General features: G+C 35.6%; 3 protein-coding genes and 2 pseudogenes across 10 annotated transcripts; 3 read left to right on the forward strand and 2 right to left on the reverse strand.

Moving 5' to 3' along the window:
• The first annotated feature begins 3749 nt into the window (after positions 1 to 3749).
• On the forward strand, positions 3750 to 6268 carry LOC140964609 (protein argonaute 2-like; annotated as a pseudogene).
• Positions 6269 to 7358: 1090 nt separating this feature from the next.
• On the reverse strand, positions 7359 to 11435 carry LOC140964256 (putative E3 ubiquitin-protein ligase LIN). The gene is made up of 7 exons (XM_073423882.1): positions 9850 to 11435; positions 9645 to 9765; positions 8579 to 9555; positions 8345 to 8492; positions 8018 to 8269; positions 7617 to 7926; positions 7359 to 7503 (listed from the first exon to the last, which is right to left on the reverse strand). The coding sequence occupies exons 1-7, from the start codon at positions 10911 to 10913 to the stop codon at positions 7376 to 7378; spliced, it is 3000 nt and encodes a 999-aa protein (XP_073279983.1). The 5' UTR covers positions 10914 to 11435; the 3' UTR covers positions 7359 to 7375.
• Positions 11436 to 14004: 2569 nt separating this feature from the next.
• On the forward strand, positions 14005 to 17434 carry LOC140964709 (BTB/POZ domain and ankyrin repeat-containing protein NPR1-like). 4 transcript variants are annotated; one of them, XM_073424582.1, is made up of 6 exons: positions 14005 to 14123; positions 14262 to 14475; positions 14745 to 15354; positions 15581 to 16334; positions 16441 to 16635; positions 16960 to 17434. In XM_073424582.1, exons 3-6 carry the CDS (start codon positions 14827 to 14829, stop codon positions 17202 to 17204), a joined length of 1722 nt encoding a protein of 573 aa, XP_073280683.1. In that variant the 5' UTR covers positions 14005 to 14123; positions 14262 to 14475; positions 14745 to 14826; the 3' UTR covers positions 17205 to 17434. The 4 variants fall into 4 exon arrangements, with proteins under 4 accessions (XP_073280683.1, XP_073280684.1, XP_073280686.1 ...); XM_073424583.1 differs by having other exon boundaries at positions 14010 to 14024; XM_073424585.1 differs by adding an exon at positions 14646 to 14678 and having other exon boundaries at positions 14038 to 14519.
• A 3493-nt stretch (positions 17435 to 20927) lies between these two features.
• Positions 20928 to 23094, reverse strand: LOC140964610 (transcription termination factor MTEF18, mitochondrial-like; annotated as a pseudogene).
• Positions 22936 to 26719, forward strand: LOC140964331 (uncharacterized). Of its 5 annotated transcripts, none has more exons than XM_073424005.1 (9): positions 22936 to 23276; positions 23955 to 24148; positions 24364 to 24509; positions 24589 to 24727; positions 25291 to 25365; positions 25659 to 25780; positions 25872 to 25947; positions 26048 to 26107; positions 26289 to 26719. In XM_073424005.1, exons 2-9 carry the CDS (start codon positions 24011 to 24013, stop codon positions 26415 to 26417), a joined length of 885 nt encoding a protein of 294 aa, XP_073280106.1. In that variant the 5' UTR covers positions 22936 to 23276; positions 23955 to 24010; the 3' UTR covers positions 26418 to 26719. The 5 variants fall into 5 exon arrangements, with proteins under 5 accessions (XP_073280106.1, XP_073280108.1, XP_073280105.1 ...); XM_073424007.1 differs by having other exon boundaries at positions 22936 to 23221; XM_073424004.1 differs by having other exon boundaries at positions 23859 to 24148; positions 26289 to 26718.
• The last annotated feature ends 27 nt before the right edge of the window (positions 26720 to 26746 follow it).

Below are 26746 nucleotides of genomic sequence, written 5' to 3' on the forward strand. Positions count from 1 at the left end.
GATATGCTTGATAAGAAATACAGGGCGGAGGATGCGGGCTTGAAGAAGTTCATTGTTGGGAGATTTTTGGACTTCAAGATGGTGGACTCAAAATCCGTGATGAGTCAAGTGCAAGAACTACAACTTATCTTGCACGAGATTCATGCGGAAGGAATGAGTCTAAGCGAGTCCTTCCAAGTTGCTGCATTGATCGAGAAACTCCCTTCGTTGTGGAAGGACTACAAGAATTATTTGAAACACAAAAGAAAGGAGATGGGATTGGAGGATCTCATTGTGAGATTGAGGATAGAAGAGGACAACAATAGCACCGAGGCCAAGGCAAGTAAGATGGCAGCAAGGGTGAACATTGTAGAATCGAGTTTCCAAGGAAAGAAGAGGAAGTTTGAGAAGCAACCACAACAAGGCCAACAACCACCAAACAAGAAGAAGTTAAAAGACACTTGTTATAACTGCGGAAAACCAAATCACATGGCTAAGGATTGTAGGAAGCCAAAGAAGGGAAATCCTCAAGTCAACGTTGTTCAAGAAAGGTCGGTACCATTTGATTTTTCTCAACTTGATTTGTCTGCAGTTATTTTGGAAGCAAATTTGGTTGAAAACTCCAATGAGTGGTGGGTTGATACCGGAGCAATTCGACACATTTGCTCCAACAAGGGGATGTTCTCCACATACACTCCATCGACCGGGAGAAAACTATACATGGGGAACTCCGCTACGTCTGAGTTGGTGGGCACCGGAAATGTGGTATTGAAGATGACATCGGGTTTGGAAGTAACCCTTGTTGATTCACTTCATGTACCAGACATAAGAAAGAACCTCGTGTCGGGGTCTCTGTTGGTCAAACATGGGTTTAGACTAGTATTTGAGTCTCACAAGGTTGTATTGACAAAGAGTGGTCATTTTATTGGAAAAGGATATCTCGATGAGAACCTTTTCAAGTTGAATGTAATGGCTATACGCCAAAATGTTGTTGAAAGTAATAAAGGAAAAAGTTCTATTTACTTGCTTGAGTGTTCTCATTTATGGCATGTTCGTTTAGGATACGTAAATTTTAATACCTTGCAACGTTTAATGAAACTTGAATTATTGCCTAAACACAACGTCGATCCAACACAAAAATGCGAAATATGTGTTGAAGCAAAAATGACCAAAGCGCCTTACCACTCGATTGAAAGATGTACAACTCCTCTAGAACTAATACACACCGATCTTGGTGATTTAAAGTTTGTACAAACTAGAGGAGGGAAAAGATACTACGTGACATTCATTGATGATAATACAAGGTACTGTTACGTATATCTTTTGAGGTCGAAAGATGAAGCTCTTGAAGCATTCAAATGTTATAAGACCGAAGTTGAGAATCAACTAGGCAAACAAATAAAGAGGGTTCGAAGCGATAGAGGGGGTGAATACGGAGCACCGTTTGATGAATTCTGCACATCTGTGGGTATAATTCATGAAACTACTGCACCTTATTCACCACAATCGAATGGCATTGCCGAAAGAAAGAATCGAACTCTAAAAGATATGATGAATGCTATGTTAATAAGTTCAGGACTACCCCAAAACTTGTGGGGGGAAGCAATACTATCGGCTAATTACATCCTGAACAAGATACCCCACAAGAAAAATGACAAGTCACCTTACGAATTGTGGAAAGGTCATAAGCCTTCCTACAAGTACCTTAAAGTGTGGGGGTGTCTAGCTAAGGTTGAAATACCAAAGCCTAAACAAGAGCGAATTGGACCAAAGACGGTCGACTGCATATTCATCGGATATGCACATAATAGTAGTGCCTATAGGTTTATAGTGCACAAATCTGAAAATGCAGAAATGAATACGGGCATGACAATTGAGTCAAGAAATGCAGTATTTTTTGAAAATATATTTCCTTGTAAAGAGAGGAAAGAAAATGGTTCTAGCAAGAGAAAACTTGAGACGGAACATGAAGGTCAAGTACCTACACATGATCCAACTCTAAATAAAATTGCTATACCATTGGAAAGCTTTTCAAAAGAGCAAGAACAAAGAAGAAGCAAAAGGACTAGAATCTCAAAGTCCTTTGGTCCAGACTTCCATACTTTTATGTTGGAGAATGAACCAAAGGACATACAAGATGCTCTGGCTAGCCCTGAATCTTCCCATTGGAAAGAAGCCATCAACTCTGAAATGGATTCCATATTGCAAAACGATACTTGGGAACTAGTGGATCTTCCACCAGGTACCAAGCCATTGGGATGTAAATGGATATTGAAAAAGAAAATGAGAGTTGATGGAAGTATTGAAAAATACAAAGCCAGGCTTGTGGCCAAAGGCTATAGACAAAGAGAAGGACATGATTTCTTCGACACGTATTTACCAGTTTCAAGAATAACATCCATTCGTGTGCTCATTGCTATTGCAGCTTTGCATAACCTTGAGATACATCAAATGGATGTAAAAAACGGCATTCTTAAATGGTGAACTTGAAGAAGAAATATATATGGAGCAACCTGAAGGCTTCGTAGTTAAAGGACAAGAAAGAAAAGTTTGTCGTTTAATTAAGTCACTATACGGACTTAAACAACCGCCCAAGCAGTGGCACAAAAAATTTGACAAGGTAGTATTGTCAAATGGATTTAAGATTAATGAGTGTGACAAATGTGTTTACATTAAAGGCACTCGAGAATCTTATGTGATAGTATGTCTATATGTGGATGACATGCTAATAATGGGGAACAACCAAGAGTTGATTAAGGGTACAAAGAAAATGTTGACAAAACATTTTGATATGAAAGATATGGGTATTGCTGATGTAATTCTAGGGATTAAAATCTTTAGAACTCCAGAAGCAATAGTCCTATCTCAGTCTCATTATGTAGAAACAGTGTTGAAGAAGTTTAACGCTTATGACTCTACCCCAGTAAAAACGCCTTTAGACGTAAATGTCCATTTGGCGAAGAATCGTGGAGAACCAGTTTCCCAACTGGAATACTCCAGAATTATTGGAAGCCTTATGTACATCACTAACTGTACTAGACCTGACATCGCTTGTGCGGTTAACAAGTTAAGTCGGTTTACAAGTAATCCTAGTGATGCACACTGGAAGGCATTGACAAGGGTGCTTAGATATTTAAAGCACACCTCAGAATATGGACTAAATTACACAAGGTATCCCGCAGTACTTGAAGGATACTGTGATGCAAATTGGATTTCTGACACCAATGACTCCAAATCCACTAGCGGCTATGTATTTAGCATTGGTGGGGGAGCAGTCTCTTGGAGGTCATCGAAACAAACTTGCATTGCTAGATCTACTATGGAATCGGAGTTCATAGCGCTAGATAAAGCTGCAGAAGAAGCTGAATGGCTTCGTAACTTTCTAGAGGACATTCCGTGTTGGACAAGTCCAGTGCCAGGAATCATGATACATTGTGACAGTCAGTCGGCAATTGCAAGGGCACAAAACAGTATGTACAATGGCAAGTCTCGGCATATTCGTCGAAGACATAATACTGTGCGACAGTTGATCTCTAATGGAGTTATATCTGTTGATTATATTAAATCAAAGGATAACTTAGCGGATTCGCTTACAAAAGCATTAAATAGAGATCAAATGTACTGTCTGTCAAGAGGAATGAGTTTAAAACCTACCAAATAAAGTTTTCATAGTGGCAACCCAACCTTGTTGATTGGAGATCCCAAGATCGTGGTTCAATGGGACAACTAAATTATGAGAACTTGAGGAATCACTCCTCATTCCTAAGACGATGAGTGAAGTTGCCTACAAAGGTAGTGAGGTTAAGTATTGTACTTTTAATGATTCCGTAGCTTGCAAAAGCGGGGTAAGTAGGATACCCTTTTACAAGGAGATCACCTATGTACGTGTGAGGACAGGCCGCCTCGATGAAACACGTATGAAGCCAAGATGTGTTCCATGGCCAAAACGGACACAACCGATAAAACAAAATGGAAATGGAAGAAAGGCTATCATGTGGGTACAGTTGTCTGGGTTTACATGAACCGCCAAGAAGTTCAAGACATCACGTTCACTTCGTGGCCTAGTAAATCCGATTGTATTCCACTAAGGAAGGTTCAAAGCCAAAACCCACCTCTCCTGATGTGATAATTTTTCATATATCCTCTCTCTTATGCATCACGAGCATTCATGCATTAATTTCATTCATGTGGGGGCTTGTTGGACAATTTTGATGCTTAATGAATGAAAATTAAGCAAATTAATCAATGTGTTTGAGTGGAAAAATTCGAAAAGAAAAACGAAGCTTAATGAACGTATATTAAGTTCGGTGGTTCTGAATTAAACTCGAAACGAGTTCATCAAATGTTGAAAGAAACTCAAACGAGTAGTCGGAACATGTAAGGGACGAAAATCGAAAAAAAAAAATACTCAGTGGCAAGCGCGCGTCTGCGCGCGGACCTGCGCGCATGTGCGCGCGCCTGCCGAGAGCGCTCTGTAGCGCGCAGGCGGGCGCGCCCGGCTGTTTTTCGTGTCCCTTCGATTTTTCTGATATTTTTTCATTTCCTTGACATTGTTTGATGATTGTATTTACCATGGCCAAGGGACATCCCCATGAATGAAAGATCATGTCTCTTCATTTGGAAAACATTAAATATTTGATATTTTGAAAATCAAACACACATACATCATTTTGCTTCTTCTTCTTCTTTCTTTTTCTTCAAGAGAGAGTTCCATTCATTTCCTTGTTAAAGAACTTGAATATTTGAGTGCTCATTATTCAAGAGTTGTAATTGTATCTTGGGAGAAGATTGCCACAAAACTCAAGCACATTGTGAGGGCAAATTCTTCTTAAGGAGAAAGTGTTCAACACTTGCCTCTACAAAGCCATTTCTTTGTTTTCTTCTTGTTTTTCTCTCACATTTTAATACCCCAGTCAAACAGATTTCACTGAAAGTGAGCGGTTTGATAAGCTTCACACAGATGATTTTATTAACAGTTTGAGGGGGCCGTAGCAAAAACCTTGGTATGCATGTGGAAGAGGCTCTTTTGCGCCATGCCACTCGTATGATTGAACTCTGTGATGGTAATCTGCTTGAGAAGCTCCTTCGAAATGTTGTTGCGGAAGCTAGTGGAATCGAAAAAGGAAGCTTACAAGTGATTGTTTGTGTTATGGCTAAAAAGGATCCCGGTTACAATTAGTTTCTCAAATGTGCGACGGAGACACAGATCGGTGTGGTTACCCAATGCTGCTTGTCCTCTAATTTCAGCAAGGGAAACGACCAAGCACTAACAAATCTTTGTCTCAAAATCAATGCTAAGCTTGGGGGCAGTAATTTTGAAATGATGGGGAAGCTTCCCCATTTTGATGCTGAAGATCGTGTGATGTTCATAGGAGCTGATGTAAATCATCCAGCAACAATGGACTCATCATGCCCCTCAATAACTGCAGTCGTTGGTACTGTTAACTGGCCTGCTTTGAATCGATATGCTGCTAGGGTGAGCCCTCAGACCCACCGCCAGGAAAAGATTTCGAAGTTTGGAGACATTTGCCGTGATTTGGTCGATAGCTATGCTCTTCACAACAACGTTAAGCCGACCAAGCTCGTGGTCTTTCGTGATGGTGTTAGTGAGGGGCAATTTGGAATGGTGCTCGCTGAGGAGCTGTTTGATCTTAAGAAGACCATTTATGATGACGACTACAAGCCAAGTATCACTCTCATTGTTGCTCAAAAACGCCACCAGACTCGCCTTTTTCCTGAAAATGCAAGTGATGGAGCTTCTGGCAATGTCCCACCAGGAACTGTGATGGATTCGAAAATTGTTCATCCTTCTGATTTCGACTTTTATCTTTGCAAAGGGACGAGCAAGCCTACACACTACTATGTGCTTTGGGATGAGAATGGCTTTACATCTGATGACTTGCAGAAACTGATATATGATATGTACTTCACCTTTGTTAGGTGCACAAAGCCCGTGTCACTTGTGCCGCCTGTGTACTATGCCGATCTCGAAGCATACAGAGGGCGTATGTTTCAAGAAGCGACAATGGAGATTCGGTTTGCTTCACCAAATCCTTCCTTTTCCGGGGAAACCTCAACTTCATCAACTACAGCTTTATTTGACAAAAGTTTCTATGACCTGCATTCGGACTTGAAGAATATGATGTTCTTTGTTTGAGGGGAAGCTACGTCCAATCTCCTCATGCGTCGCTGATGGTGGAGTTTGTGCGTGAATCTAATGGAGTCTGATTTAGTTTTTACTGCTTTTCTGTATGCGGCGCATGTGCTGTTTGCTTTCGGATTTATGCTGGTGCAGAGGAACTCTAGTATTTTAATGTGATAAACTTAGAGATTATGCTAACAAAATAGTTTAATATCTCGATGAAGTTTTTTTAAACAAAAACTACAAGTAACGGTTCAATTTAATTGGTACTTTTTAAAATAACCAGAATAAAATTCTTCAAAAAATTAAATCGATAGTTTACAGAACTACATTTCTAAATAACGAACAAATCCTGTTTAATATATATAATAAGTTTCTTGTGTACCTTCTCCATATATACAATAAAAAATAATATTTTATTATGAATGACTCAAATAAAATATTTGTCTCACAAAATTGACTCGTGAAACCGACTCGCATGAGTTTTTATGATATATATTTTAGTCATATTTGTTTGCATCTTTACGATTTTGGTCATCTATGTTAAAAAATTTCATATTTAGTCACGTGTCTTCCATTTTTTTTTTTTTGGCAATTTTAATTTTTTCAATATAAGTGTATGTGACACCGTACAAATTAACATCATGTCAATGCCAAGTCGGCGTCGCTTTGGTATAACATAAACGTCAAGTGGAAAAAAGAATTAAAATTGGAAAAAAGAATATAAACTAAAATTTGATAACGTAAAAAACCAAAATTAGAAATAGAGACAAATAATATCATACATACAAAATTGCAATCCATCCCCTTGGGTCTAAGTGTTTGTTGTCTCTTGACTTATTCCTACGCACTAATTGTTTCCAAGTGCTCGATCGGATCCAGCTTATAACCACACATTCTTCAATAATACAGGAAAATTATCGTCTTTTACCAGATAATTCATCCAACGTTGCAGACATATTAGGACAGCAGGACAGACACGTTTTAAGCAATGCATGGCATATTTTGCCTTTAGAAAATGAAGAAATACTTATTTTTTTTCTCGGAAATAAGACAATTAAGAAAAATACAAAGCTCCACATCGTTTCTTTATCTACAAAATATTGCTTACAAAAATCAATTGAGGCTCAATACCAGCACAAGACAATTGCTATACAACAAACATAAAAGCACTGCATATAAAATGACAGGGACTTTACTATATTTTATTTTATATGCAAATTAATAATGTGTTAAAAAAAAAGTAATCTCCATTCATGAAAATTGATCCATTGAATTGGTGGTGATTTGTGAAATAAGCTTCTCGGCCGTCCATGTTACGTCGCAAAGCCTGCCTAGGCAGCCAAGAACCCCTTTATCCGAAGGCGATAATGCAAAAGAATCTGATGCAAAATATTTCAAATCCCATTAATATGTACTGAGTCTTCAATGATCTTGTTATTTAGACCATATGAAAAAAGAAGTGGAAAGAAAAGGGATTAACGAGGAATCTAACCTGTGCCCTTTGTAAGAGTTAGCAGAGAAAATGAAGCAAGAATCCTTTCTTCAAGAGCCCTGTCGTAATTCAAGGATTGTATCAACTGTGGCACAAGGATTGAGCATGCTGCATATTGAAGCTCTTTATCGCCAAGGAGACTGAAGCCACTGCTCATCCAGCACACTGTCACCAGGCTTGCTCTTGAAAGACATGGGATTCCGTTGCCTATTGAATTCGAGAGCGAAGAAACTAATCTTGTGTTCCCCCTACTAAGCAACACCAATGCTGCTTTTCTTTGCAAATTTTCCCACGTTTTATCCTCTTCACCCTGATAATTGGAAGGATTAGATTAGATAAGACTCATTTATTAACAAAAAAAAGAAAAGGAAAGAACAAAGAAAATCGTTGCTGATAGATACCAGGATTGGGAATCCATATATATCAGAATTCGTTCCATAACATGAAGTTTCATTGTTCTCATCAAAGCCTGCTTTTCTTAACAGCCATTTCTCCACCTCTGGCTCTCCGGTGTAAGAAAAGTGCCCGCCCAGAATCAACAGTGCTCTTGCTGTTTGCTCCTGCACCTTCTCGTCGAACACCCTATAATCTAGTGATTTTACTATTGCATCTATTGCCTCTTCTCTGTATATACTGCATTCCAAAGGATCACCCTGGAACCATAAAGCAGTACATATAAAGAAGTACTTTACATTCTACTCTTTTTACTAAGATTGCAGTGAGCTCACCATAAGATCTAGCAGTAGCAATATCACTGCAATGACGGGACGCTCTTGTATTCGTGCCTTTTGGAGGTGTAGTAACAATATGTGCATCGTGTTTAAGCAGTCCCACCCTTTTGTTAGCGCGCTTAAGGACTCCATTCTTTCTTTTCTCCTGGTATTGCAAAAAATCACGTAAAAACTACCCACCACTAAAACGAATAACACCAACAAAACGATTCGAGAATTTGAAAAACATACCTGCAAAGGCAAAGTGACTCTGTCAGTAACTCAAGAGCACGCCCTTGAGAGTTTGTGTCCTTCCCTAGAACTAAGAGTGATAAAATAGTGTTTTTTCTCAAATTTTTCGCTAAATAGTGTCGACAACTGCCATCAGCTTGAATGCAATAATAAAGAACAGAAGCAGCTTCGCTTTTCTCTAAAGTGTTCCCTTCCTCCATTCTCCTTACTAACAAACCTAACCCTCCAAGTGAAATTATCTGTCTAGCATTCTCAAGATTTTTATCTTCGTTAAAACCTGTTAAGAGTTGGTTTAGGAAGTAATATGCCGCTTCATGAGGGCGGCATTTGACAGTGAATAAGGTCTGCACATGATCACCGAATTCCAAAACTCGAAGAACTAATGGAATCCACTCTGATGATATCATCTGTTTTGCCTTTGGTTTCACTAAATAAAGCAAAACCGCAGCTTTTAGGAATAGGCTGCCACTTCTCAATAGTCTTATGGAAACATCAAGCTGTGGATCCGAATTCAATATGAATTGTCTAATTGTTTTTCTCTTTGTAGCTAATTCTGCCAAAACTGATACAGTCAGTTCCAATATTTCATCGTCGTTGGAAACAAACAGAACTTCCATTATTCCTTGTATAACAGATGGCTGTGACAACGAATTTTCGATTCTTGGATCACCATGAGAATTTAACCAGCATTTGCTAATCGAGCGAATAGCGATTTCACAGTCACTCAAGCTCTCTGAAGAGCAAATACTGGCAATAGCTCGAGTTACGTCATCTGACTCGATATGATTCATAGTTTCATCATTCTTGAATTTCTCATAATCCTTTGGCAAATTATTTCCTTTAATAAAACACTCTACTGGTTCAGTCCCGCAAGCAAAAAACTGGAAATAATTTGTTTTTTGACTGTCGGACCGTAACTCAACTTTCTGCATTTGGTAAATATGACTCGATGACCTCAGCTGAACCATGGCTTTCTTCTGTCATTATGAACAAGATAATTATGCACTAAATAACTAAGAATATCTTCCTAAAATTTAAATACTGTGAGATGATACTCGTTACTCACATCATCTTCTAGGCTACTAATATTTTCTTCCTCCGAATTGCAATCGTTTTTCAAAGCTCCGTTCCTTTTGTCGAGGTCAATTGACCTCCCCTTTGGAATGGGACCAAAAACTTCTTGATATCTATAAGGCTTAAACAATATGGTAAATGCATGCTTAAAGGACGAAATTTTACTTTTAAAATGGATATTATTGGTGCAAACTCACAGTGATTTATTGCTCAAAGAGAAATGAGAATTAGCCGAATCTGCAGATCTCCTTCTTGAACGCGTATTACTCAGTTTTGGAGGCAAAGGGATAGAAGGAACAGATGGGACTTGAGCGCCAATTTTAAGCCACTCTTTGTAGTATATAGCAAACTTCATTGTCCCGTTATCCATCTGATCATTGTATAGCTCGTTCAAAGCTTTAATCTTTTTCTCCTTTTCGTCATAATTGGAACCGGAAAGAAACTCGAGCTCTTTAGTGTACCAAATCTTGAGATGGAGAAGGTGGGGAAGAAAGAAATGCTCCCAAAGTTCTGGAAGCAAGTGTGTTCGGGCAAGGAACGGCGAATCACAGAAAACCTGCAGCAGGTGGCGAGCTGAAATTCTGTCGTTTCTTGCGGTTTTGTAGACTATGGATAAGTAAAGCTGCGCACAAGCAGAGAGATAAGAATTGGGTGTTCCACAAGTTGAAGCATTATTTCTTGAATTCTTGGGATTCAGCGATGCTACAAAATCGAAAAGTTTGATTGATTTTTGCAAAGAATCTAAATCCATGCCCTTCTTGGTGTCGTATTTCTCAACCAATCTTTCTATGCTCTGAATTCCCAACTCCATGCGGGCAAAAATGTCATTATCCGAATGTTTCCTCCTCGCAAAGCAAGAGTAACACTTTTCCCGTATATTCTCCCGGAAATTCTTGTCTCTCAAATACTGGCCGACGTATCCATTCAAGATTGATATCATAGCTTTAATTGCAACATCATCAATGGCGGGCTCATCTCTCCTAGGAACAACCCCTTCTGATACCGACATCGTGTAGTTCGATCTTTCGGAACCCGACCCTCCTCTTCTTGATGAAAGAACGGAAGAACCCTTGTGTGAAATTGCCCTTTCAGCTCTCTGGAAAGAGGAATCAAAGCTTCTCCTGTCATGGCAGATGTATATAGGCAGTGCAATGGACTCTTCTTGAGCATGAACATCTTTAAACTTCACCTTTTTCTGCGGTTTCCGCCATTTTTGGCGCTGAAACCCTTCTTCAGACAGAAGCTTATGGAGGGATGCCATGGTTTTGTGTGTTTGCAGTGAAAATGGGCCTGGCTTGAAATAGTAATCTCTTTTTAAGTTTCACTGACGCAGCACAAGAAACAAATAGATAACAAAACGACAGAGCTATAGACGAATTCCGTGAGCCGATCGAATATCGCGGATAAATAGGACAAGAATGACCAGTTGAATTCGCCACGAAAACATCATAGCTTTGTTACTCTTTGCTACGATAAAACTTTTGACTCCCAAGTTTGTTCCTTTTAGTCGCAGCTGCCATTTTAGTGAAAGTACCAATGATCCCAGGATTTTAATCACTTTTTTCCCGTACTCCAGTGTTTGTGTTGGACATAAATGCCACAAGTTCTTGTCTAAAACTCCCATTATTTGCGCACTCTACCTTCTCTGATATCACGGGAAAATTTTCAATTATATCAAATGTTGTCGTTCAATTTGAATGGGAAGGTATTTTGAAATTTTTTCCCTTTGTTTATAAAAGGTATTTGACGTTGTTTCTTGGGCTAATGGGAGTATATACATTGTACGAGGGGAGATCACCATTGAAAGAGATAACCCCTCGAGACTGGCCAGGCTCGAACTATTTCATGGGATGAATTTTGATTGTAAATAAATAGATAAAAGATGTTTTTACACAACTCTCGATAATGTCGAGAAGAAAATGACTTCTCAAATCATCTTCTCCATTGTTTATGTTGTCAACAAAACATTAGTATCATTTTCAATGTCCAATATGTAGTGCAACTCAAAGGAACGTAGACAGTTTCCCAAATTGACAAACCTCGACAAAATGGTAGATAGATCAGAAACAGATAATAACTATGTTTCATTCATACAATTCTTGGTGGAATACAAACATTTTTTTTACAATTGGTTTTCAAACTCGATATCCATCCGAAACTTAAGACCTCGATACTAAATGAATAGAAAGAGGTGAGAAACCAAAAAAAGGGAGTGGTGGGTGGGTGAAGTATTTGGACAAAGTGAAGTGAATGCGTGGCTGGATATTAAGGTGTGGAGCTCTCAAACTAGTTGGCCATGAAAACACAGTAACGCACAGACAACAAAACCATGTTTTGTCTTCGACCATAATACACGTGAACCACTAACTCAGTGGAGGGCCCCTCTCCTTCATTTCACCAGATTCCCCATTTCTATGGTAATCTTCCTTTTTCATGAAAAACCCAACGTAATTGACTCTTCCAATTTCCATGCTTCTACAATTATTCATTTCTTTCTTTTTCAAGAAACCAATTATTCAAATCGATTGCCCCATATTGTTATATGTGAATGTTTATTCCTTTGTAATCAATGCATTGAATTGAAGACCAAAGGTAGAGATATTTAGGAAAATGAACATGATGGGCTATTTCTTTAAAAAAAAAAAAAAAAAAAAGATATTTCTAAGTGTATTTGAAATACAATGCAGAAAATATTTTTTAAAAATAATGGTTGATTAACAAAAATACCCCCAAATGTACTGTGTGTGCGTGTGTGTAGAGATATTTAGAAAAATGGACATGATCAACTATATATTTTTGAAAAAAAAGACATATCTAAACAGGATATCATTTTTAAAAATAATTGTTGACTAGAATTAGATAACAAAAATACTCTCAAATATACCGTGTGCGCGTGTGTATATATAACAATAATAACAAGGGGACAATCCAACTTTAAATTTTGTACTAAATATTTACAATAATACTCTTTAGAGCATGCTCGATATGAGAAAATATTGTTATCTACATCAATGTGTGGTATGACATTGGAATGGATTATTATATTCTATATTTGCCAACTTAGATAAAAATATGATGACACACATGATTTAATAATATTGAAATATGTAGAGAAACATTCTCAGTGTATTATAAACTAACTCTTGTTCATTCTCATTAGAATGAACATTCTCATATTTTTTATGAGTTGGGATAGATCAGAAATTCGTCTCACAAAAATGACTCGTAAGATGGTCTCACAAAAATTTTATATATAAGAGCAATTTTATCTAATAATAAATTTAATTAAGAAATGTGGAGTGTCTTTAATAATGGTAATACTAATATAAATAATTTGAAATGTATTATTATTTTCAATGATTTTCATTTTGAGCCTTTTTTTTCTCCTTCTCTCGTTTCTTACAGTCTTCTTATCGCTTTATTTTCATTTTCATTTTTGCTTTTTGGATTTATTGTACATTGGATAACGTGGGTATACTGGTACCACCACCTATGCAGATATATCTAGTTAAGGAAACACGACAGCTAACAGTCGCAGCCTTATCCAGTAATCTACGATTGGGCTGAAACCAAGCCCAATAAATACAATTCACTGAAATCTCTAACCAGGCCCATTTCAATAATGGAGACTTGCACGGCCCACTTATTTGCAGATTTGAACTTGGGTAATATAGGTCCAAGTTTTCAATAATAATTATGATAAATTTCAAATATATTTAAATCTCGTCAAATCAAATTTTATGATAAATTTCAAATATATTCAAATCTCATTAAATCAAATCTTTTTATCAAACGCAACCGTGGTAATATATGGTTACTGTGGGATTAACTGCAAAGTTATGAATAGAAAATATAAAGATTAAATAACTACGATAATTTATAAGTTATGGACATGTTTGAAGAGTTCTTGGTCTCAATAAATATTGACGTACTTGGAAAATATATAATAAGAAGAGTAGGTATCTTGTGAGACAGTCTCACTAGATCTTTATCTGTGAGACGGGTCAACCCTATCGATATTCACAATAAAAAGTAATACTCTTAACATAAAAAGTGATATTTTTTTCATGGATGACCCAAATAAGAGATCCGTCTCACAAAATACGAACCGTAAAATCGTCTCACATAAGTTTTTGCTTAATAAAAAATAAAAGAAAATTTTGAGGGCCACTTTTTTTACCAAAAAATAAAAGGAAGATATGGACCATAATTTAAAGATCGATCCTAAAATATACGCAGGAAATAAAATAAAAAATTAAATTGATGAGATAATCGATGACGTGAGCATAGCAACCAGTGAGGCATGATCTCATCGAATACGTCACCCCAACCACTTCATCTGCTCTGCCCACCGTCACACGTTCGAAGAAATGTAATTGCTCAGAAATTGAGTGTCTGTTTTCTTGATCTTAAAAAACTGAAATTATGAACATTTTAGATTCACTATGTGAAATTCTGGAACCAATTTCGTGTAAATTTAGAATAATAGCTCTTAAACATGAGCATGATTTGAAAAAAAAAAGAAGAAGAGATGTTTGTGTCACGTGAATAATTTAATGTCTCGTATATATGTAATAGTTAAAGAACAAACTTTTTTGTTTTCTTTCAGTATTGATTGATTCCCATTAAGAAACTTAAATCGAGCTAGCGTGGGACCGGACCATCTTCATTCAACTGTGTTTTTCTTCAGTTCGATGCTTTTCCTCGTGGGTGGTGTTTGGATTTTGTTCTACGATCAGTTTCTGAGTCGAATTCCAGGAAATTTGTCGCGGATTTGTTAGCAAACTCAATTATGTTGATCCATGCGTTTATTCTTCATAGAGGTGGGTTGTGACGCTTGGAAAAACGTGCAGTTTCTGCAAGCTTTGTTTGCTTTTTTGTTGTCTTTATGACGTTATTTGCTGGAAAATTTAATGGGTTTATTACATTTTTTATATCTGAGGCCGAGAACCCTGAGAAATAAATTATTTACTGGTATATTATTTGCTTTTAGAAAAGCTTCTGCTCGATTTCTTGATAAGAAAAGGTAATTTTTTGTTGTAATTAGATGTCAACAGTTTGCTTAGCTGACCTCCATGGTGTATTTCATCAGGACTTTGCACGCTTTCGATCTTTTTCCGGGTTATGATGGTACATATTAAAGAAGACTAAACGAGAAAAAAGTTTTTGTCGTGATGGAGAATTTTGCTGAACCATCATCATCCATCAGTTTTACGTCATCTTCTCGTCTATCTAGTGCGTCTATAACTAATAAAGTGTATACCTCCGGTGGACCGGAGACAGGGTCGAATCTCAACACCATCAGTTTGAGTAAGCTAAGTTGTAACTTGGAGCAACTTTTAGGTGATTTCGGCAGCGATTTCAGCGATGCATATGTTGTGGTAGAAGGCAATAGTGTTGCCATTCACAGATGTATATTAGCTGGTAGGAGTAAGTTTTTTTATGATCTTTTCAGAAAAGATGAGAAGTCCAAGTATTGCTTGACAGATTTGTTGCCTTACGGCAATGTTGGATATGATGCTTTTATAATCTTATTGAGCTATCTGTATACGGGTAAGCTTAAGCCCTCACCATTAGAGGTATCAACTTGTGTTGAAAAGACATGCTTGCACGATACCTGCAGACCTGCTATCGACTTTGCTGTGGAATTGATGTACGCGTCATCTATTTTTCAGGTTTCGGAACTTGTTTCACTGTTTCAGGTATAACTGTTAGCAATATGCCTCTACTCCTTGAAATTTTTTGTGTACGTATTGAAATGTGGTATCTAAACCATGGCATATTTTTGAAATACATGAGTTGCCTTATTTTCATCAGCAAATCGGTCGATCCTATATTTTTATAATTGAATTGAATTGAATGATGGAGCACACACCAGGAATTTCCTTCACCATGGATTATAAGATAGTTTATGAAACTTTATTGCAGCGTCGACTTCTTGACTTGGTTGGTAAGGCTGTAGTAGAAGATGTCGTCCCAATTCTTGTGGTGGCCTTTCATTGTCAATTAAGTCAACTCCTCATCCAGTCTGTCCAAAGAGTAGCTCAATCTGACCTTGGGACTATACAAATCGAGAAACAGCTCCCATCCAAAGTTGCGGAGGATATTATATCGATGCGCGATAGTTCTCCTACAGAATTGGAAAATAACGTGGCAAAAGGGGATTCTTCACGTGAGAAGAATGTTAAGAGAATACACAAGGCATTGGACTCGGATGATGTTGAACTCGTCAGACGTTTTCTTGAAGAGTCAGATATAACACTAGATGAATCTTATGCTCTCCACTATGTTGTTGCTTACTGTGACACCAAGATAGTATCAGAGGTTCTTAGCCTTAGCCTGGCTGATGTCAACCTACGGAATGTGCATGGGAATACGGTACTCCATGTTGCTGCTAGGCGAAAAGAGCCATCAATCATAATGTCCCTTCTGAACAAGGGCGCAAGTGTATCAGACTTGACGATAGAGGGACATGATGCTGTTAGCATTTGTAGGAGATTGACACGGCCAAAGGATTACGACATGAAAAGAGAGCAAGGACGGGAAGCGAATAAAGACTGGATGTGCATAGATATTTTGGAAAGAGAAATGGGGAGGAATCCAATGTCTGGGGAGGCATCGTTCTTCTCTCTAGAAATGGTTGATGATCTGCATATGAAATTGCTCTGCCTTGAAGACAGAGGTAACTTTTGATATGTTATCTTTCATTCAAAACCATTGCATTAATTTGTTACGGTCATGCTTTTTTGCTTTGTATCTCACAGTATTCTTTGATTTGTACTTGACAGTGTCCTTTGCACGAATGTTTTTCCCGACAGAAGCTAAGCTAGCTATGGAAATAGCTCATGCTGAGACATCTGAGCTCGCTGGTCTCTTGTCATCAAGATGCTCGGACGGGAACATGGTGGAAGTCGATTTGAATGAGACACCCATTAGTCAGAACAAAAGGATCCTTTCGAGAATAGATACTCTCTCCAGAACAGGTATAAATTGCTTGATTTTTTCTCATCTCGAGGTGATTTGGTATAGGCATGATATAAATTAGCTGCTGACGGTTTTGTTCAATTTGATAATATCTTTACGACGGAAAGTGCAGCAAGGTCGTTAGTTTATACAATTGCTTGAATTCATAAGACGATTCGCTTTCCTCGGCTTGCTGTAACTGTTAAATCAAATATAGTAGTATACGTTGGTCAGTTGGAACAAAGAAGCAATGCCGCTTCAACCATCTCTAGCCAAAAGTTGTATGCCAATTTTTTTTCTGCATATAAAGTTCTTGGGCTTTCGCTAACGAAGTATAGCGTCAGTTCAATTGGGCAGGCGCTATTTTCCTCATTGCTCCCAGGTACTGGATAAGTTTATGGAGGATGACTTGCCCGACATAGTCTACCTCGAAAAGGGCACCTCAGATGAACAAAGAATGAAGCGCTTGCGTTTCATGGAACTCAAAGATGAAGTGCATCGAGCATTCAGCAAGGACAAAGCTAAGCTGCACCGCTCTGGCTTTTGTTCGTCATCATCTTCATCACGTTATAAAGCCCGGAAACACTAAAGGATGCCTCTTTTCCAAGCCTCCAGAGATCATTGAACTAATGCTAGGGTCTTATAGTATATATCTGTGTTCGAAACACTTTTTGGTTCCAGTGCAACGCAGCAAGAGGGGACTGCGTGCTCCTCTATCACCAACTTACAAAATTTGTACTTGAATAATTGTAATTTCTGATGTATTCTTGTTTGAATGAGGAATGAAATTCTAGAATCTTTTTGGAAATTTTTATGCAAGTTCTCTCATCTGTAGAGAAAAGAATTTCTCTTGTAATAAATAGATAAGTTCCGTATTTCTTATGTTCAGCAATAACGTGAAATATAGAAGAAGGATCAAAGGCTTGATTCAAGATAAATCTATTTACATATAAATATAATACTTTCAATTGTGAATTTCCCTATATGTCATTCTTTATCTAGCTTAATAAGTTGTATTCTTATATGGGTTAACTTGTAATTTCTTTGCTTATCTTAAATAACTATAACTAATTACTTATTATTAATATAAGATCATTAATATTCATTGAAAACATTGAATTCATTCCTATATTTTCCGCCTCGCGGTTCTACATGACTTCTTGTTTTTTTCCCAAAGTTCGATTAATTCTTGTCACTTTTCACAAAATTTGAAGATTATATCTTGGTCTCTAAGGATTTATTTTGATGGTTATTTTGAATTCCTCTATCCAAACTATATAGTCTATACTTATTTTATTTTTAATTACTGATTATTAATATATGAGCATTAATATTCATTGAAAACATTGAATTCATTCCTATATTTTCCGCCTTGCGGTTCTACATGACTTCTTGTTTTTTTCCCAAAGTTCGATTAATTCTTGTCACTTTTCACAAAATTTGAAGATTATATCTTGGTCACTAAGGATTTATTTTGATGGTTATTTTGAATTCCTCTATCCAAACTATATAGTCTATATTTATTTTATTTTTAATTACTGATTATTAATATATGAGCATTAATATTCATTGAAAACATTGAATTCATTCTTAATTTTTCCGCCTTGCGGTTCTACACGGCTTATTCTTGTTTTTTTTCCCAAAGTTTGATTAAGTCTCTTTACTTTTCACGAGATTTGAAGATTATATCTTGGTCTCTAAGGATTTATTTTGATGATTATCTACTTACATATAAATATACAACTTCCAATTGTAAATTTCCCTATATGCCATTCTTTATCTAGCTTAATAAGTTATATTCTTATATAGGTTAACTTGTAATTTCTTTGCTTATCTTAAATAACTATAACTAATTACTTATTATTAATATAAGAGCATTAATATTCATTGAAAACATTGAATTCATTCCTACATTTTCCGCCTTGCGGTTCTACATGACTTCTTGTTTTTTTCCCAAAGTTCGACTAATTCTTGTCACTTTTCACAAAATTTGAAGATTATATCTTGGTCACTAAGGATTTATTTTGATGGTTATTTTGAATTCCTCTATCTAAACTATATAGTCTATACTTATTTTATTTTTAATTACTGATTATTAATATATGAGCATTAATATTCATTGAAAACATTGAATTCATTCTTAATTTTTCTGCCTTGCGGTTCTACATGGCTTATTCTTGTTTTTTTCCCCCAAAGTTTGGTTAAGTCTTGTCACTTTTCACGAGATTTGAAGATTATATCTTGGTCTCTAAGGATTTATTTTGATGATTATTTTGAGATCTTCAATCCAAACTATATAGTCTATATTTATTTTACTTTTATTACATTAATTTGTTTAATGCATTGGATCTTTTACTGTTTCATTTTATTTTAATGATTATCTGGATCTTTTACTGTTTCATTTTATTTTAGTGATTATCTATTTTCTCCCTTCTATGAGTACTCTTTTTACTTAATTATTTGATGTTACGTTAGTTTCTTTGATTTAATAATTCTTGTCACTTTTCACAAAATTTGAAGATTATATCTTGGTCTCTAAGGATTTATTTTGATGGTTATTTTGAGCTCCCTTATCCAAAAATTATATAGTCTATATTTATTTTACTTTTATTACATTAATTTGTTTAATCCATTGGATTTTTAATGTCTCATTTTATTTTAGTGATTATCTATTTTCCTCTTTCTATGAGTTTTTTACTTAATTATTTGATGTTACGTTAGTTTCCTTGATTTAATTAGTTTAATTTATCGATGGTTCGTGTTACCGTTTCTTTTCCTTCATCTTTTTTATAGTTCAGTTAATCTATATAATATATTTATCATTTTTCATAAAATTATGAGATTATATTAGTTTCCAAAGATTTATTTTGATAGTCATTTTAAGTTCTCCTCTTCCGAATTATATATTAATCTATATTTATTTTAGTTTTATTATATTAAGAACTTTTAACCTCATTGTTTAAATATTAGTGTTGTACCACACCACATTAACTAAGTCATGATTACTAATAAAAGTATATTATTATTATTATTATTATTATTGCAACTCAACGGAGCGTATGTGTGGGTAAATGATTGTCACTATCACCTCCACTCAAAATTTTTTCATGATGAAATCGTTGGGATAAAGTGTGGTTAGGATAGTATATCGGTTTGCTTTCGGATGAGATCATTTAATTTGTAATCAGGTATAATTCGATTAATATTATGTTAATTTAACTAAATTAATAACGTGTTGTAAATTATTTGAGAAAAATATATTTAAGGATTGAGATTGAAAATGATAGTAACCTTATTTTATTATTTGGTTGAATTAACGACAAATATTACAAAAATACCTTAATATGATACTTTATTTTATTTTAATTTCTTAAATTATGATATTTAATTAATATCTCAATATATATCTCAAGCTTACACTTTTCTACAAGTTTCATTAAAATCGTGTCGGTAAATGTCATTTTTCTTATGATCCTTTTCCAATAAAAATTAACACTGCGTGCATGTGGATTCTATATATTTTTTTGCAAAAAAAAATTATATTTTATTTACAATATAATTTGATTAGTTTGATTTATTTCAATTTTATTCATAAAGAGAAAAAGTAAGGNTGCAAAAAAAATTATATTTTATTTACAACATAATTTGATTAGTTTGATTTATTTCAATTTTATTCATAAAGAGAAAAAGTAAGGATAAATTAAAAAGAATGAAAATTACTTTATACTTTTGAACTAAATTTATGATATAATCCTTAAAAAAATTTTAATCAATATAATCCTTATAATAAATATGAATTATATTGATAATTTATTATCATTTGTTATATATTATAATTTTACATACAATATCTTTTAACTGAGTATTATATATTATTTTATTTATATTTGTGTTTTACTATACATATTTATTTGAGTGATATTGTGTTAAAATTTTATTTCGCTGAAATTATTAATCACCAATATTAATTTATAAATGATTGATTCTGATACAAAATTAATTATCTACAATATGTATTCTAAAAAAAACATAGAAATTAAATAAAATTTGCAATGTTTAAAATTTAGCAAAAGNTTTATGTATTGTGTTTTGATATATTTAGATTGATAAATACTTATAAACATGATGTTATTCGAACGATTTTAAACATTATCTAATTCTCGTGATTATCTTTTTCATTATTAGTCACCCACGTGCATAGCACGTATACATTCCTAGTTTTTAAAATGGAGGAATAAGTGGAGAAAATTGCCCAATGGATTCTTTCAGAAGATTGCAAGGGCTTTAAAACTGGGAACAGACATCAATAATCTCAGCTAGAGGCCAAAATTTTTTTCAAATTTTCACACATAAAAGGAACTTCTGGATGTACAATCACAATATCTTACAAATCGTGCCTCTGAACAAGCAAGAAGTGTGCCCACAGATAAAGTGGGCTTTGCAGCACCCTTTTCCCTGAGCCATACGTACATGGAAAATCTCAGAATAATTCTCTCCACATCATAGCACAGGTATGACGGAAAACTCGCAATAGAATCCAATGGGTACCCCAAGTAGTTCTTCAAACAGTTGATCTTTTTCTTTAGAACATCTTTGGTCTGGTTTAGAAGTGCCGGGGCCTGTTTCACCATTGATGATACAGCCTTTAAGTCCAAACCAGCTTGCACCAAGCAATCAAATCTCTCTTGAAACTGGTCTCCCCTGCCTCGGAACCGTTTAAGAGCTTTCACCATCTCATCTGAATTTTCCGCATGACCAATTCTGAGTAAAAAAAATTTCTTCTCAAAATAGTTGTTTGGATTTCTGGCGTCCCCTTCGTTAGCACTGGGGATCTTTGATTTGAAATCATAGTTGAAAAACGTTGAAGGGTCCTCCATTATTAAAGTTTGACATAAACTGTGCTTATCTCCATCGAAATTCCTCAACGCGGTCTTTGGTCCTTTTAGAGACTGAGAACCCAATAGTTTCATTTGCTTGGATAAAATCATGGCAATATTTTCTGGTCCCATCCCAATCTCAAAAAGGAAATGCAATGCCTTCCAGAAATTCTTGGCACCGCTTTCTAGACAGCAACTGATTCTTCAGGAATAAAGCATAAACCTCATTCATGTTAAGGCCTAATTTAAGCAGTGCACCAACGAATACGTAGACATGTTTCCCAGATCCTTCAACAGAGAGATTTTCGAGACTGAATTACGGCTTTGTTGACAGGAAGCTTGGGACCACTTTTAAGGTAGTTTCCAAAGCATGCAATTGTTGGATTCTTGATAACTTATGAGCTAATGGGAAGCACCAAAAGGAAGCACTTTTTCAGTCAAAGCAGTGGACAGGAAGCGATTATTGACAGGGAAATCATTTCTGAACATACCCTTTTGCTACTTCTTTGAACGAACATGGATATTCCGGGACTAGCTCGGCCAGCGATACTTTGAATGATGATTGGATTAATTCAAAATATGCAGAAGAAAACCCTCGCACAACAAGAACAAGAATCTAAAATAATAGATGAGATACAGAAATGAGCAACTTTAAGCTCAAAAGAGACTTATAAACATGATATGATTTTAAAAGGTACGGCCTCTGTCCCAATTTTAGAAAAAAAGATGTTTGCATTTTTACCTAATTCAATATATATAATTTTTAAAAAAATTTGTTCATCATATTCTTGAATCAATGCATATCGACTAAAGAATGAATATATCATTCATTTTGAGTATGATTATGATATAAATAAATTATTGAAGAGATATGAAAATGAGAAAAAAAAAATAGATATTTATATTTTATATAAAAAAAAATCACATAGACGCCATAAATTTAGAGTATTTGGATTGGGATGAACACCAATCCGTTACATTATCCAAAGTTAAACTTATATCATTTAACATGATTATATTACTCAATTTTATTTAAAATATGGGTGTTACAATTTGTATATATATATAAGTTCATGGAAATGGTTTTGTGCATGTGGATGCATACATATAAAAGGCTTATTACACGTGCTTTTCTCTTTGTCTTGATATGATCTTGAAATTATTTTCTTGATATTTGGTTAAAATAAATTATCACCACATCATTAATAGAATTTAAAATTTTAAAATCTAAAAATTGGATCCGAATAATCCATATCAATATGAATTAATGGATAAAGGGTGTTTCGAATCCAAAAGGTGAAAGATATTACGTTAATCCAGATAAAATTCACGCGATCCGCACACCAGAACACGAGCATTGCAAACGAAGTGCACTTTAAAAGAGTTTGGTCCTCTAACAACCTCCGTACCAAGATTAGTTTTTTTTTTTTTTTTTTTTTTTTTTTTTTTTTTTTTTTTTNTACTGGAAAATGGGGAAATTTTTTTGTCAAAATACATTTAATTGCACATTTTCTGATGTTTTTCTACATTGATTCATAGAGCAGTCTAATTGTTCATTTCCTGGCTTCTTAAAATTGTACATTCCCATCTTACCTTCTTCATTGGTCGGTTCCGAGGAGGTTTTCTTGTCTTCCTAACCCAGAAAGAGCACACACAACAAACCAACAGTTTCATGAGAAGAGAGCGAGAAAATCATCATCGGTATTGCCATCTGAAATGTGATTAGTGGGTTTGTTTAATTTCTTGAAATCTGCTGTTGGGTATTTTGATCTGTGGACTGATAGGTAAAGTCGACTCTTTTTCTGTAACTAATTTATTGCAGTCAGTTTTAGATCTCTTGGCTTATTTGGGTATTTTACATTCGAGTGCATTTGCCTTTGTGATTTGGAGACGATGGATACGTGTTCCCACCATGATTTGGATAGAACAATTTTTGCGTGAATTCAAGATATGATTGTCCCATTAAACTATTCGACGACTTGGGATTTATAGATGTCCCATTTAAACAGAAGTTTCACCTTTGGCTTGTTCATTCTCTGGATGATAAGTGCTTTTTTCATCCCTGGCTGAGCATACGGATTTGGAGTATCATAATGATGCTTAAAATGCGTGGCACTTCATCTAGATGTACTATATTTGGGGATCTTTGTAGACGCTTGTATAATATTTGAAATGTGGTTGATTTTAAGCTTTTACAGTAATAATTATTTAAATGCATTTTCCTGAAGCATGAACTACTCAAACTTTTCTTTTTTATGTTATAAAAAGTCATTAATAACCCACAATTTTGCAAAGGGTTACAAGCCTGCATCTTAAAATTAACATCGTGTGTTCTTTGGCTCTTTGTTGTTCTCAACTCTTTGTAGGGCTGATTCGTGGAAAGCAAAAACTATGCTCTCCATTCATTTTCTAATAGAGTCTGGGTAACTTTAATGTATATTTTTGAACCTATTTCCCGGAAGGTAGAGAATTATTATGTCCTAGAAGAAATCAACACATGGACCCATAGCTTGCTATAATGGGAGTTTCTCCGAGGAAAGTTTTGGCATTTAAATCTTATCAAAATAAAGCTGAGGTGCTGGTAAAATATTACTTACTGGCCGATCCTCTTATTCCGTACACTGTTGTTCTTGGTGGCATTCTGGTGTTCAAATTGGTGAGTTTGAGATTTTTAGTTCCTTTTTAATTGCTTATAGTTGTTTTGAAGGATCATATCTTTTACTTCGTTAATATGGAGATACTCACCAGGGTGCCTTTTTGACCGACTGCATAGATTTTTTAATTTAGAAGGACATGTTGCCAACTTAATCAGTTAGTAGCAATAAAGTGATATTGATTCACAAAATGAATTCCATATTTTCCCAACTAAAGTGTTTCTGCTATCGATCTTTTCGTGTGTGTTCGACAATTGGTTTGGCCCTCCAACAGGTGTATGATCTGACTCAGCTCACCAGCTCTTTTTTCTTGAGGACTTATAACGGCCTTACAAAGATTCAACGAATAGAGTGGAACAACCGGTGAATATACACTAGCTCTTCATCTTTATTTCGTGTTTTTATGTTCCTCTGACGCTCTTTGTACTCGACTTTCCTGCAGTGGTGTTTCCACTCTTCATGCCATTTTTATATCAACCATGTCCTTGTATTTTGTGTTCTGGTCCGATCTCTTCTCTGATCACCAATCTATTGGTTTTATTACGTTCCGGAATTCAACTCTCTCAACAGTTACTCTTGGGGTAAACACGGCTTATAGCTTATTTTAACTTGCATAGGGATTCTGATTTGGATTATTTTCTTAAGTTGATCGCTCTTTTTGGTGATTCTGAGAACATCGCTTGGAACAGTGGGCCTTTATATGCATTTCCTTATAATTAATAACTCTTATGATGTTATTTTTTGCCATGGCTGCATCTATGAGATGTTAGAAAAGACAACTAGTAATTGACTATATCATGAGCAATACCACCAAAGGCCTAAGGGAGATAAAAGATGAAAATTTTAAATGCCAAATTTGTAAAAGCAATCCTATAACCTCGACTATCAATGAACTCAGTCCATCTTATGTTTATGATTGTTGTGCAAATGAAAGGTGTTATGCATGTAGGCCATTTGTTTGATTTCCAATCTTTGAAATTTGATGTTGAAGATTTTAAAACTAAATTAGTAGTCTGTCCCTGCAACAATTTTGGAAGACTAGAAATTGTAGGCCCTTGATTTTTATATAATTTGTTCTGGTACTTTATTAATGAGGCGAGCCATGATATTCATCTATTTAAGCTCTGTGTGCAACTTTTTGCAGGTATCTGTTGGGTACTTCATTTCAGACCTTGGAATGATTTGTTGGCTGTATCCTTCTTTGGGTGGAGTGGAGTACGTAAGCGCATTTCATTCAAGAAGAGCTATTTAATTTGTTTTATGGGTTGATAATGCTCTCTCTCTCTCTCTACACTAAACTAAGTATATGCTGCTTCATGTGGTCAAATTTGGAGATTTCTCTCAATGATAGTGGCATCTGGATTTTTCGTCTATTGTCTGTAACCACCATATACATTTTGTGTAAATGCACCGTAGAAATTAACCCTATTTTTGTCTATAGAGCATTAACTGTGAAATTACATACAAAATATAGCGTAGACCATGACAGTTGTGTCGCTTTTGTGAGTTCAGATAGTCCATCACTCTCTTTCAGTGATTGCCGTGGCATATTCCATGTTTACTGGAGAGGGGCAGCTTTACACGTTCATGGTGCTGCTATCCGAGGTGACAACCCCAGAGATCAACATGAGATGGTTGGTTTTTTGGATGTCGGAAAAAAACACCCTTGATATTGTGCCGGTCTGACTGTTTTCTTGATAAATTTATGGGGGCTTCTTGCTGTAGGTATCTAGATATTGCTGGGTTGAAGAAATCCAACGCGTATCTGATCAATGGCATTGTGATATTTTTTGCTTGGTTGGTGCGTTGTCCTATTGAACCCTGCAACTGCTTATTTCTTTGTAATGGAGAGCCATTGTTTCAAGTATACTTATAAGTAATCATACTTGTTTGAACTGCAGGTGGCGAGAATTATCTTGTTTGTTTTTATGTTCTACCATGTTTACCTCCACCATGATCAGGTAGTGGCCTTCTTAATGCTCTAAATTCATATTTGCCTAATTGCATTATTTTTCTATGAACTTTTGATGCCGCATGAATGAGTCCCTCTGTAATTCGGCACGTTCTTTCCAAGTAATTTGGTACGAATGAGCCAGTTTTTCAATTATTTTCGTAAATTGTTGAATCCATACTCTCTTGCAGGTCATGCAGATGCACATCATTGGTTTTCTTTTGGTACACGGCACACCCTCTGCACTTGCAATCATGAACTTGATGTGGTTCGGGAAGATTATCAATGGGTTGAAAAAGACTATAGCAAAGAAAACGTGACGAGTTCTCTAGAAGATAGTGTCTTAGATTTTCTCCATTTTTCTCGTGGACCTGGAGCATATGCAGAAAACAGGAAATGACATACAGACAAACAGACGTGCAGATTTCAACATTTGTTGGAACTCGATATACAGTAAATGGTTACGACATACCACTTTTTTTTTCTCCACCATAATATAGTTCTGTTTTTAACGTAGTTTCGTAAGTTCATCTGCGGCATTAAATGGCTTCCCACTTCTGTACATTTTCATCCTAGGGGCAACATTGAACTAGGCTATTTTTGGAAAATTACCTAGGCAAAAATTAGATATCAAGGTGCCAAGCCATAT

The sequence above is a fragment of the Primulina huaijiensis genome, chromosome 18, assembly GCF_012295235.1.
Source record: "Primulina huaijiensis isolate GDHJ02 chromosome 18, ASM1229523v2, whole genome shotgun sequence".
Taxonomy (NCBI): domain Eukaryota; kingdom Viridiplantae; phylum Streptophyta; class Magnoliopsida; order Lamiales; family Gesneriaceae; genus Primulina; species Primulina huaijiensis.